The sequence below is a fragment of the Dama dama genome, chromosome 5, assembly GCF_033118175.1.
Source record: "Dama dama isolate Ldn47 chromosome 5, ASM3311817v1, whole genome shotgun sequence".
Taxonomy (NCBI): Eukaryota; Metazoa; Chordata; class Mammalia; order Artiodactyla; family Cervidae; genus Dama; species Dama dama.
Genome location: NC_083685.1, coordinates 127137595 through 127150192, shown reverse-complemented (window position 1 = coordinate 127150192; position 12598 = coordinate 127137595). Strand labels below are relative to the sequence as shown.

Sequence of the window (12598 nt, the reverse complement as noted above, 5' to 3'; positions counted from 1 at the left end):
GGAGCACGCTCTGTGCCCCCTCGTAGAAGGAAGGGAGTGTCAGACCCCAAACCTGTGCACAGACCTCCCCAGACCCTGACTGTCTCTCTCGCCGAAGCTGATGTGTCCTTTCGCTGTCATAGACCTTAGCGACGGGGACGTGGCTCAGCCGTGTGCCGAGTCCCACGAGCCCGTCTAGTGAATCACGGCATCTGTGAGTGGTCCTGGGGACCCCCGACGTGCCTCTGCACAGAGAAGTGTCTCAGCCATTCCTCCTACTGACCTGGGGGCAACGCCAACGAGAGACAAATTAGGGGCTCTCAGCTCCCAGGGGAGCAGGCAACTCTGCGATGGCTTCTCCCTTCTGAGCGGCCCCCACAGCACCGACCGGGGTGACTCGGGGCCTGTGGACTTCCACTCAGGCCTCTGCGGCCAGCCGCCCAGCCAGAGCCCAGCTCTTCCGACTCAGATCTCAGCTTGTGAACACAACTGAAACTGGGGAAGATGGAAACGTGGGCTGCTCTACCCCGGAAGGGCTCGAGGGCGGGACCCCGGAGGAATGCGGCTTGTCGGGAGGCAGGTGCGGCGCTGGGTCGCCTGTTGACAGTAGCCTGGGGCCCGGACCAGTCTCCGCAGGCTCCCAGCCCACTTCCTGGGACATCAGCCCTGCGGTACAGGCCCTGATACGAGGGGGCCCCAGCCGGCGGCTTCCCGGGCCTCTCGGGGGTCTGCCTCGCTCCTCCACCGCGTGCCTGCTCGCCACACCTGCCCTGCACGCGCCCCGAGCACGGTGGGCGCGGCGACTCTGCCTTCATCCAGATGCTGAGGGCGACAGCCCCTGGCTGTGGACTCGGGCAGCCCGGGCTGGAGAAGAGGCAGGAACTCCAGGCACAGGAGGCAGGCGTGGGCTGGGGAGGGGCGGGGAGGGTGTGTGGAGTGTACATGGAGGGGGGGGTCTGGGAGATGTAGGGGCGCAGGGGGTGGGGGTGGGGTCTTTAGGGGCCTGGGGGGGCGGGGGGCAGGTCTGTGTGTGTTCATCCCAAAGGGAGCGAGGGAGGAGACGAAGAGCCTAGAAATGGGCTAAAGAGGACAGAGCCGTCAGCCTTGCTTTTTCCCAGGGTCTTTTCCACCACTCAAGGTCACAGGGCGGGGGGGACACACCTCACACACATTGCCACCTGCTCCAGGCCCGAGAGAACCGAGGCAGCAGAGAGAAATCAGGCAGGGATTTGGAAAGGCCAAAAAACTGGGCATCGGGAAGGGGGAAACAGAGGACCCGTGAGCTCTCAGCCAGGGGGCTGGAGGGGGCGAGGGAAGGAAAGGGGCAGAATTCACGACAAAGGGCCCCCCGCGAACCCCCGAACCAAAGCGTGGCAACTCACCTGTCCGCTAGAGAAGACGAACACGAGGGCCGCCCCGGCCGCCGTCAACCCCCAGGTGAAGAAGGTCCCCAGCAGGGCCTGGGACACCGGGCTGTGGCCGTGGAGCATGCTGGATATGGCTGTGTGCAGAAGAGCAGAGAGGCTCAGAGCCCGTGGTCCTTCCCCGGAACGTGCACGCGCTAAGGGGCCCGCACGTCTGGGCGGCCCAGCTAAGGCTGGGCGGCTTCACCCCAGCTGACCCCAGGAATCGGAAACCATCCGGCTCCAAAAGGAGAGACCTAGGGACACCCAGGGAGACACCGGGGGGAGTACAGGCCACGAAAGAAGGGACGACACTGGGAAACAGTTCCAAAGACCTGTGAAGAATGTGAATTACTTAACCTGGAGGGAGAGAGCCTGGGAGGGTCTGACGGCAGCCTTCCGGCATGTTCTACCCATTTTGCCTGAGCCTGCCTATCATCCATCATCAGTCCAGTCTCCTCTGAGCACAGGTTGACCAGTTCAGATGCCCTCCTGAAGCCCTTCCACCCAAAGAAAGTGTCGGTCGCTCAGTTGTGTCCAACTGTTTGCGACTCCATGGACTGCAGCCCACCAGGCTTCTCTGTCGCTAGGATTTCCCAGGCAAGAACACTGGAGAGGGTAGCCATTCCCTTCTCCAGGGGATCTTTCTGACCCAGGGATCGAACCCGCGTCTCCTGCACCGCAGGCAGATTCTTCACTGTCTGAGCCACTAGGGAAGCCCAATCAAACTTTCGACAGCTCTCGGGAGCCGTTCTCACGGCAGCTCTCGTGGCCGCCAAGGATTCCCTCCATCAGCTGACCGTCAACTCACCCAACAATTCTTCAACCACGGCACCCTGCAAGGGCACTGTGTTCCAGCTCAACCCTGTTATCCGCGGTACCTTTCACAAGCCCCAGATGGTCCTGCTCCAAGTCTCTCTTTATCTGGTTTCCTCCCAGCCTCCAGCCATCAGACCCAGAGCATCCTCTGTTAACGCCAACTTCGATGCCATGATTCCCTGATACCCCTCCACTCCAGTCCCAGGGCACATCTTCAGTGCTTTCTTTGTGTGGGCTTGCCTCCTTCATCTTTCACATCATTCGTTGTTTAAAAATAGGCATGATGCTTTTTCACATTTGATACCCCCATAAAATAGGGTTTTCTGGCACCCCAAAACATATGTGTTGAATTGAAAAGGGCCGGCTTAGCTTGAATAAGCAAAGACACAGAAACAAAACCCAAGCGGCACTTCCCCCAGTCCACTGAGCATGGACTGCTCGGTCACTCAGTCGTGTCCAGCCAGCTCTTTGCGACCCCGTGGACTGTAACCCGCCAGGCTCCTCTGTCCATGGGGTTCTCCAGGCAAGAATACTGGAGCAGGTTGCCATGCCTTCCCCCAGGGGATCTTCCGCCCCCCACTCCCTGCTCAGGGATCAAACCCATGTCTCCTGCATTTCCTGCATTGCAGGCAGACTCTCTACCCACTGAGCCACCTGGGAAGCCCCCCCACTGAGCACTTTGCTCCCAAAGCTGAAGTTACACCGCTGTCCACCGTGGAAGGAAAGGGAAGTAACATTGCCTCTTGGTTCTGCTCGGTGGACCTCCTCTAGACTTGCACGCGTTCTGAATTCTAGCTCTGAAATGATCGGGAGTCACCTCACCTGTGGAAAGTTACAAGGCAGAGAAACCCGCTTGTTGAAAAGCTCTGTGTGTGGTTGATACAATAAACACCAGGGCTCGAGGCCTCATCTCAAAGGGCTCATTCAGCTCCCCCGATCCTCTAGCACTCACAGTGGGCTCGGCCCTGCCAGGCCCTAGTGGTCTGTGGGGAGCCAGCAACCCTGAACTTGCAGAGCAAAAGCTGTCGATTCTGCCTCTAACCCTGGAAGGAAACCTGGGCAGAGGGTAGATGGGCCCTCTTCTGCCAAGAAGGTCAGCACACCAGCAGGATTCGGATCTATGAAGCTGTAAGTCAGGATGAACCCAGGTAAACCCAGGTGAGCCCAGGTGCGCCCAGACTCAGCCAAGGTACCAAGAAACCTCAGCACAAAACAGATCTCTAGACTCAGCCTGGGTCCCCATAGTCTAAGTGGCATTCAGGAGGAGGACTGCACCAAATAAAGAAGAAAGCACCATTAAGAAAAAATCCACCTCTTTACATACGGCGTCTTGTTAAGGCACCCTAAAGAGAATGGTTTGTGCTTCTAAACTAAGACATTCGGATCCTTACACCGATCTTTGTGGATACAAGTTTCAAACAGGATTTACAAAGAAAGGCACACAGCTAGCATCTCCTCAGTACTTATCATCCAAGACAGGTCATAACAACAACAACAAGAAAAACAACTTTGTTTCTCAGCGTTGAATGTGCCTTTTAGCAACTACAGAAAAGAGGAAACCATTTACATTCACTACACGGCCAAAGTCAACGTGGGTTCTGTGGGCTGGCAAACAAGGGAGGTTGTGGGTGTTCCTGGGGGCTGGTGGGAGGGGAAAACACACGTCCAAGACTCTGTTTACACCTGAGCACCCTGGGATGTAAGAAAAAGAGACACAGAGAGAAGGCCAAGGCCACCGTCCTTGCCATCCCAACAGCAGTGGATTTATCGTTGGGGATGCCAGCCCAGTGCTCCTCGGAGAAGTTTCTTCCTTGCTGTTTTAAATCCTCACGACTCAGGGACTTCCCTGCTGGTCCAGTGGCTAAGACTCTGCACTCCCAGTGCAGGCAACCCAGCTTCAATCCCTGGTCAGGGAATTAGATCCCACACAACGCAACTAAGAGTTCTCATACGACAACTAAAGGTCCCGCACGCCGCTTCAACGAAGACTGTGGATCCCACGTGCTGCCATTACGACCCTGGTGCAGCCAAAATAAATAAATATTAAAAACAAAAACAAAAAACCCTCACTCCTCTAAGGGTGGTCCCAGAACCAGCAGCGCTGGGCCCCCTTAGGAGCTAAGTTAGAAATGCAGAATCTCAGATACCACCCCAGACTTGCTGAATCAGAATTAACATTTCATAGGAGCTTCCCAGGTGGCTCTGTGGTAAAGAATCTGCCGTCAACGCAGGAAGATCCCCTGGAGGAGGAAATGGCAACCCACTCCGGTGTTCTTGCCTGGGAAATCCCGTGGACAGAGGAGCCTGGCGGGCTACAGTCCGTGGAGTCGCAAAGAGCCGGACACGGCTGAGCCAGGGAGCATGCTCGCACACAGCATCGCACAGACTTCCACGGGGGATGCACATCAGAGTGGAAAGCGCGGATCCAAAACTGGAAGAACTTCGTCCTCAAGACCGAGAGCTTAGAAAGTGAGCTCTCCTGCCCCGCAAGGGATCAGCAGGGACGCCCCCACGCAAACCCAAGAGAGCAGCAAGTTTTCTCCAGTAGGCAGGACAGGAGTGCCTTGGGAACAGGGACGGTCAGCCAGGGTGGCTCAAAAGCCACTTCTGCAGTGGGGCTCAGACTTCCCGGGAGCTGATATTAAATCAGACACCCGGGCCCCTCTGCGAGAGGGAAGAAGATTCTCTGCCTGCTCCAGCTTGAAAAATGCCAGGGCCTCCCCACATACAGCAGCACAGGGCTCCTGGCAGATAGAAGATTTCTGCCTTTTCTCTCCCTTTTAAACCTGTTACCCCACTTCCAAGAGTCAGCTTCAAGAGGCTGATGGAAAAGCTGCACAGGTGTAAGGAGCGCTTCCAGAGACCTGCGTGCCTGCCCTGACTCCAAGACTGGAACCGAGCAAAGGGATTCAGGTTTGGGAGTCTGTGACTGTGGAAACTGGTCTCCAATACCTGGCTACTCAAAGTGTGGTCCGAGGACCTGCCGACCGGGGGTTGATGAGAAAGGCACCTCCTCAGGCCTGCCGCACCTTAACCAGATTCCCAGTCAAGTTCAAGGGGGTCCTGCTGATCCTCAGAGCCTGGGGGAGGGGACTTGGGACAGCTGCACTTGTAACGAGGTCTGCTCCTGGGGGTACCCCCTCCATACACCCACTGGGAAGCGCTGAATGAAAAGGATCTTGGAGGACCACAGCCAACAGAAGGTCAACATCCGCCAGCTCGCCCTGGAGAGGGGCAGGGGGAGTGCTCCTGGCGCCCCTCCCCCTCCGAGGCCACCTGCCGAGGCCACCCTGCTTCTCCTCAGACCCCCTCCTCTCCCAGGGACACCTCCTTCCAAACTGCATGTGGCTGCCCTTCCAGGCCCCGCGCTCGGCTCCCGGTGGCCCCAGACCCCGGGCCTCCAGCCCCACCGAAGGCGCCGAAGGCGAGAAGAGCCGACTCACTTCGGTGCCCTCTCAAGCCCCCTCTCCACTTCCATCAGCCCCGCAGCCGCTGCCGGTTCTCAGGCTCCACTCCCGAGTCACTTCCTGCTTCCCTCCGGGCACACGTGTCCCCGGCCACCAAGCTCCGCCCCCGCCCGCTGAAACTGGCAGATCCGGCAGGAGAATCAATTCTCTGGTTCACAACCTCTGCGGGCTCGGGAAGACACCGGGGCGGGTAGAACTGAGCGCTGCATAACCCTCGGCAACCTTCCGGGAAGCCGCAGAAACCCAAGGGAACAACATGCTGCAACGTGCCTTATCATCGTTTGCGTTGCTGCGCCTGGCAGCGTCCTGGTGAACAACAGAGCAGGCCACCTGCAGTCTCCCACCATCAGCGTCATTCTCAGAGCTTCTAGCTCTGGAAGCCTGTGCAAAGGTTTTCTGTTTTGAACCAGTTGCTGCTGGTGCTCTGATTCTAGAGCCCTTCATCAAGAACCAGGGCTTTGCTCTCCTGGCCTTCTAGAAAAGGACCATAGGGTGGGATTGCTAGGTTAGCCAAAAATAAAGAGAGGATATCCAGTTAAACTTGAATGTGATGTAAGCAACAAACAAGTTTTGAGAGAAGCCTGGCGTGCTGCAGTCCATGGAGTTGCAAAGAGTCGGACATGACTTAGTGACTGAACACACAACACACATCCTGTGTATTCCTTCTCCAAGCAACTCACTACGATTTGGGACATACTTCTGCTAAAAGCGTATTTCACAGTAGTTGCTTATCCGAAATTCAGGTGTAACTGGGTGTCGTGTATTGTATCTGATGACCCTACCAGAGAGCAACCAGAAACACTGTCCATAATCACAGTGGCCACAGACCAGAGGGTCGGACAGAAGCAGCCCTGTGTTGTCCAGAGAGGTCAGTCATGGACACTGGTGACCACATCATATCCAGGCCCTGGGCCAGGAGGGGAAGATGGCATGGTGACCACAGGCGGTCTCTGCCCTCAGGAGATTCTCAGACACACAGCGGAGCCAGAGCAGCTCTCTCAGCTCAGGCCGCCGTAAGCAAAACACCAGCCCGGGTGGCTTAAACACTGGACATCCACCGTCTTACACTTCTGGAGGCTGCAAGTCCAAGACCAGTTCAAGATCAAGGGCAGGCTCGTGCCTGGTGAGGGCTCTCTTGCCCGTGTGCAGACGGCTGCCTTCCCGCTGTGTGCTCACAGGGCCTTTTCCTGGGGCACACAGGAAGGACGGGAGACGGACGCATCTCTCTCTCTCTTCCTCCACCCCTCCTCCTTCCCTCTCTGCTTCCCTTACAAGGTGCTGCAGCCTAGGCTCTGGAGTCAGGAGGAAGCCTCATACAGCACATAGGGTTCCATGGATAAATCCCATATTCCTCTGAGTCTCAGTACCCACCTTCCCGTCCCGGGTCTGGGAATAATCAATCACCCTGTGCTCCCGACAAGCGACTGTAAAGGGAACCAAGTGCCCACCACCCAGCCAGGCCCCCACCCCCGGCAGCCTGGAGGGTCGTCACCCTAGAGCTCCTCCCCTTCATTCATTTATCTTATATTATATATACTACTGGGCTTCCCTGGTGGCTCAGATGGTCAAGAATCTGCCTGCAATGTGAGAGACCGGGGTTCAGTTCCCTGGGTGGGGAAGATCCCCTGGAGGAGGGCATGGCAACCCACTCCAGTATTCTTGCCTGGAGAATCCCATGGACAGAGGAGCCTGGCGGGCTACAGTCCATGGGGTCGCAAAGGGTCGGACATGACTGAGCACCTAATACCCTCACTTATATACATATATTACATATTATATACATACACACATACATTTTATGAGCCTTGGCTTGCTCTGCTGGGCCCCAGCGCATGGAGATCAGCCGCGCACATGTGGGGCAGCCTCGCTCAGCCCCTCTGGTCTCTCCTTTCTTTCCCTTTCCTGAAGTCTGACCACTGACATGTCAGGAGGACTAAGATAAGCCCCTGAGCCTGGGGCGCTGGTTCTTTCAAAGTGTGGATGGTAAACTGGATTGAACTGGCGCTGAAATGCGGAAGGGATTAAGGAAGTGAAAGTAACAGGCACTTCAAAGACGTGCTATTAAAATATCAGGGGGTTTTTTGTTGTTGTTGCTCTTTTAGGGGATTTTCTAAGTATACCCCCACTCATATATCCAGAATTCATCCATTTTGCCCAAAACAATAGCTCTGACTCATCATCTTGCCCCGACCACGGACTTCATCTCCCCTATGAAGGAAGAGTTAGCGTCAGTCGCTCAGGCCTGCCCGACTCTTTGCGACCCCGTGAACTGTAGCCCTCCAGGCTCCTCTGTCTATGGGACTTTCCAGACAAGAATATTGGAGTGGGTTACCATTGCCTCCTCCAGGGGATCTTCCTGACCAAGGATCAAACCCACATCTCCTGTGTCTCCTGCACTCCAGGTAAATTCTTTAACCACTGAGTCATCAGGTCCCAGACCATCCTCCAAAGAACAGCCTAAGTAGTTTTTAGTCCAGCCCTCAGAGGGCTCCTTGTGCCCTTGGAGTGAAACTCTAGCTGCCTCCCTCCACCTCGGAAGCCCTACGTGACCTGGGTCTGCTCACCTTTGGCCCCCCGTACCTCTCCCTCACTCTGCTTGGCCGGCTGCTCCACCTTCTCCTGGAACGGTGTGCTTCTTTGCTCCCGCCTCAGGGCCTTTGCACATGCTGTTTCCTCACGAACACCGCCTGGAGCCTCCACCTGGAGCACCTGTCTTCAGGTCTCCACCTGGCTGGATCCCTCCTGTCATTCGGGTCTCAGTTCAAGTGTCACCCCCACAAAGAGGCCTTCCGTCAATGCCCGCTGTGATATAGCCCTTCCAAGCCCTTCTGCATCATCTCACGGCACTTCTCGCTCCCTGGCATTCTTATTTATCCAGTCCCCCTTAAGGTGAGCTTCGTGAGAGCAGGACCTTGTCGGCCGTCTGCACGGCTGCGTCTCCAGTGCAAAGCACGCGGTACGTGTTCAGTATTTACTGAATGTTGGATAAGTTGTCCGGATACAGAAGTGTTGTTCACTGGCTACATTTTACACATTGAAGACCTTCCTGAGAGTTACTGATACCAAGCAGGGCCTTGTGGAGCGCTCTTGTGCATAAGGCCTTTCTGTGTCCCCCACATCTTACAGGAATCAGCCTTCATTCAGCCTCCATGACCTTCCCTGGGTTCCAATGGGCAGATTCAAGCAGTTGTCAATCAGGGAAGGGAGGGGATGTGAGACCAGGGAGAACTGTTTCCCTATCAACAGATACATACCCATAATATCTTTGAGCTGTTCTGCAGATACCGAAAACCCTCCAGGTGGGAGAAGTTAACGATTACCAGTGGTATGCTGCCCACCAGCATGCAGACCCCAGACCAGCTGGGACCTGAAGGCTGATGATGCTAACGACGCGGACTCCCACTGACCTCACAACCAACCCGTCAGAAGAATGTCCACCCGCTGACCACGTCCTCTTTGGACCATTACTATAAAACTTCTCACTGTCTTCTCCACGTGGGGACACACAGGCTTGAGGGTCTTGCCCTGCCGTGGCCCCCTTTGCCTAAAGCAATAAAGCTATTCTTTTCTATTTCACCCAAGAACGCTGTCTCTGAGATTCAGTTCAGCACCAGCGTACAGAGAGGCTGAGCTTCTGGCATCATTATGAGAAAACAGCATTTGTGTACCAGATGACACGGGCCCGACTGTTCTCATCATAAGTTGACAGTATCCTCCAGAGGCTCTCAGCCAAGGGCAGTTTTGCCCCCCGGGGGGACGTGAGCAAATGGAAGGGAACCAGCGGGCAGAGACCAGAGATGCTCCTACGCATCCATCAGCACCCAGGACAACTCCCACAACAGAGACTTATCTGACCCAGAGCAGCAACACTGCCAAGACTGAGACGCCCTAGTGCAATCCCATGAAATAAATCTTCTTAGTGCAGAGTGATGATAAAACTCACTCTTTAAAATTTAACGAGCCCTTCAAGAAGCACCCAGCTTCAGTTAAGGCACTAGTTAGCATTTGATTCACCCGAAAATGCAGAAAAGACAAGAACCAACAGACCGGCCAAACTTTACATTCTAAGATACCGCAAAGATACACCTACAGGGACTTCCCTGGTGGTCCACTGGTTAAGACTCTGCACTTCCAATGCAGGTTAGGAGGGCAGATTTGATCCCTGGTCAGGGAATTAAAATCCCTCATGTTCCATGGCATGGCGAGAAAAAAAAAATTTTTTTTAATTTAATTGATAAAAAAGAATAAAAGAATTACAACTACCATCAAAACTCCTAGGTGCTCAATTCCCTCAACTCTTCTGGGTTCTGATTATTTAAGGTTCTGATGCTAGGACACTGTGACATCACGGGCTTCCTAAATAGAATGCCTGGGACGGTTTTGGCAATGAGTCCCTGGCAGGCGGAATAGGCCTGGTTGTTCCTGACACCTGCTCTCCGGCATGACTGATAAGCCGACAAAGAGGCGATCCCGACCCGCCTTTTATGTAAGAACCATCCAAAGGAGCCGACAGCAACCCGATGCCACTTTCCCAAACCTGGTCCAGGGAAGAGCTGCCCTCGAGGGCTTGGTGGGGGAACCGAGTAAGAGAGCAGGGCACCTTTCTCATCTTTGTGCAGATGATCGATTCTGAACCTGCACCAGCTAGGCTGGAGGGAAGGTACAAAACCACGCGTTCTCTAAATGTCCATCAACAGACGGGTGGATAGAGAAGATGTGGTACACACACACGATGGACTACTACTTAGCTATAAAAAAGAGTGAAACAATGCCATTTGCAGGAACATGGATGGACTTAGAGATTATCGTACTAGGTGAACTAAGTCAGACAGAGAAAGGCAAACATCTGATATCGCCTGTATGTGGAAGGGCTTCCCTGGCAGCTCAGTGGTAAAGGTGCCAATGCAGGAGACGCAGGTTCGATCCCTGGGTTGGGAAGATGCCCTGGAGAAGGAAATGGCAACCCTCTCCAGTATTCTTGCCTGGGAAATCCCATGGACAGAGGAGCCTGGCGGGCTACAGTCCAGGGGGTTACAAAAGACTGAGCAACTAAACAACAACAAATATGTGGAATCTTAAAAAATGGTACAGGTGAACTCATTTACAAAACAGAAATAGACTCATAGACACAGAAAACGAACTTACGGTTACCAAAGAGGAAAGGGGAGGGGAGGAATAAATTAGGAGTTTGGGTTTTACATATACACACTACTATATTATATATAAAATATATAACCAACAAGGGCCTACTGTATCACATAGGGGACTATACTCAATATCTTGTAATAACCTATAATGGAAAAAATATGAAAATGAATAGATTTTTACATATGTATAACAATCACTTTGCTCTACATCTAAAACTAACAACCTTGTAAATCAACTATACTTCAATTTAAAGATAAATAAATTTTAAAAGGACAATAACATTTCAAAAGAGGAAGAAAAAAGAAAAGTGTAGGTTCTACGGATTTTATACAAACCTATTATTGGGAGAGAAGTTTCCGGTATCGGGAGAGAGATTTAAAATGCAAACCCGAGCCTGTTCAATTGCCAGCTTAATAAGATACAGAATTACTACATAAAAAGCACCACTGATTAAATATGAAATCAACCCTGTCTCTGAGATGATAACTGGCATAAATCCGTTTTCCATCGTTTCCACATTGGCTTTGAACAACTCTCCTGGCATCTCACAAGTAATTCTATGGAACTGAATTTTGGTTTATTAAGGGTGAAGCACTGAACAAGTAACTTCGGCTTTGAGCTTGCTCCTTTAGGGCTGTATGGATCACAGAACAGCCTGCTGGTTCATTCGGTCACTCGGCAAATGTCTGACGCACGCCTGCTCCGTGACAGGCAGCACTGAGGATACACACCAGCGAAGGAGACGGAGAACAGCTGTGCCCTCACGATGCTGCCAGACCGACGTCGCAGGCACTGCCTTGAGTGTGTGTCATAAATGAAGGCTCACGGGACTTCCCTGGTGGTCCAGTGGCTAAGACTCCGTGCTCACAATGCAGAGGGGACCCAGGTTCGATCCCTAGAAAGGGAACTTTCCAGATTAGATCCCACATGCCACAACTAAGAGTCTGCATGCCATAACTAAAGATCCTGTGTGCCACAACCAAGACCTGGTACAACCAAATAAACAGACGCATAATTTAACAAAAAAGATCACTGCTTTCTTTAAAAAAAAAAAAAAAAAAGAAGGAAGGAAGGAAACCAGTGTACCAGCATCTGGGATTTCCTTCTTTTCCAGGGGTCTATGAAACGGTTACAAATTGAAAAAAAACATATTAGGTTTTTGTTGCCCCCGCAAAAAAGAACCTGCAGAAATTTCAATTAATAAGTGCTTAACGAAATGTCTATAAAACCTTGCTAATTTTTGACTTTGGTATTCATAAAAATTTAATTACATTTGAAAAACAATCTGAGGCTTAGCTTTACTCCCTTCAAGAGAATCCTTAAGTAGGCACAACAATGGCCAAGGAATCACAGTCAGAAATTAAATAAGCTTCTAGCCAAATCACTTCAAAAGCAAAATTATTTTTACAAACTTTTTGATTATTTTATGGTGGGTCTGGGGTGGGGGTACTTAATGTGGAATGCGGGAGCATTTTAATATGCCTGGTACCAATCGTTCAGGATCCTAAGAGGCCCCAGGGGCTGGGAAGGGAGCCAGGATTCCAAGAAGTTTTATTCCTCTCTCCAGTGGGAACAGAAACGAAACTCATTTCATGTGGACTTTCTGTAGATTGCGGAGGGCTGGTGATAGGGACATGGGTAGGGCTGGGTGAACCTATCCAGAGAGGATGGTGTTTTCCTACTGTGAGCATAACCCCCGGGGAATGGGACAAGCAAGAAGGAAGGAAGGAATGAAGGAAGGAAGGAAGAGGGGAGCAGGAAGGGGGGAGGAAGGGAGGGAAG

At 52.9% G+C, this 12598-nt stretch overlaps 1 protein-coding gene across 5 annotated transcripts in view; it reads right to left on the bottom strand.

Moving 5' to 3' along the window:
* Positions 1-12598, bottom strand: part of SLC39A11 (solute carrier family 39 member 11) — a 368115-nt gene that overhangs the window by 271823 nt on the left and 83694 nt on the right. For 4 of the 5 annotated variants that reach the window (XM_061144980.1, XM_061144983.1, XM_061144982.1 and 1 more), the window contains exons 1-2: positions 5645-5798; positions 1362-1480 (exon numbers count right to left, since the gene is read on the bottom strand). In XM_061144980.1, coding sequence (XP_061000963.1) covers positions 1362-1469 — 108 coding nt within the window. In that variant the 5' untranslated portion in view covers positions 1470-1480; positions 5645-5798. Of the gene's footprint in view, positions 1-1361; positions 1481-5644; positions 5799-12598 lie in introns of those variants that run through there. The other variant, XM_061144981.1, reaches the window with a different exon arrangement.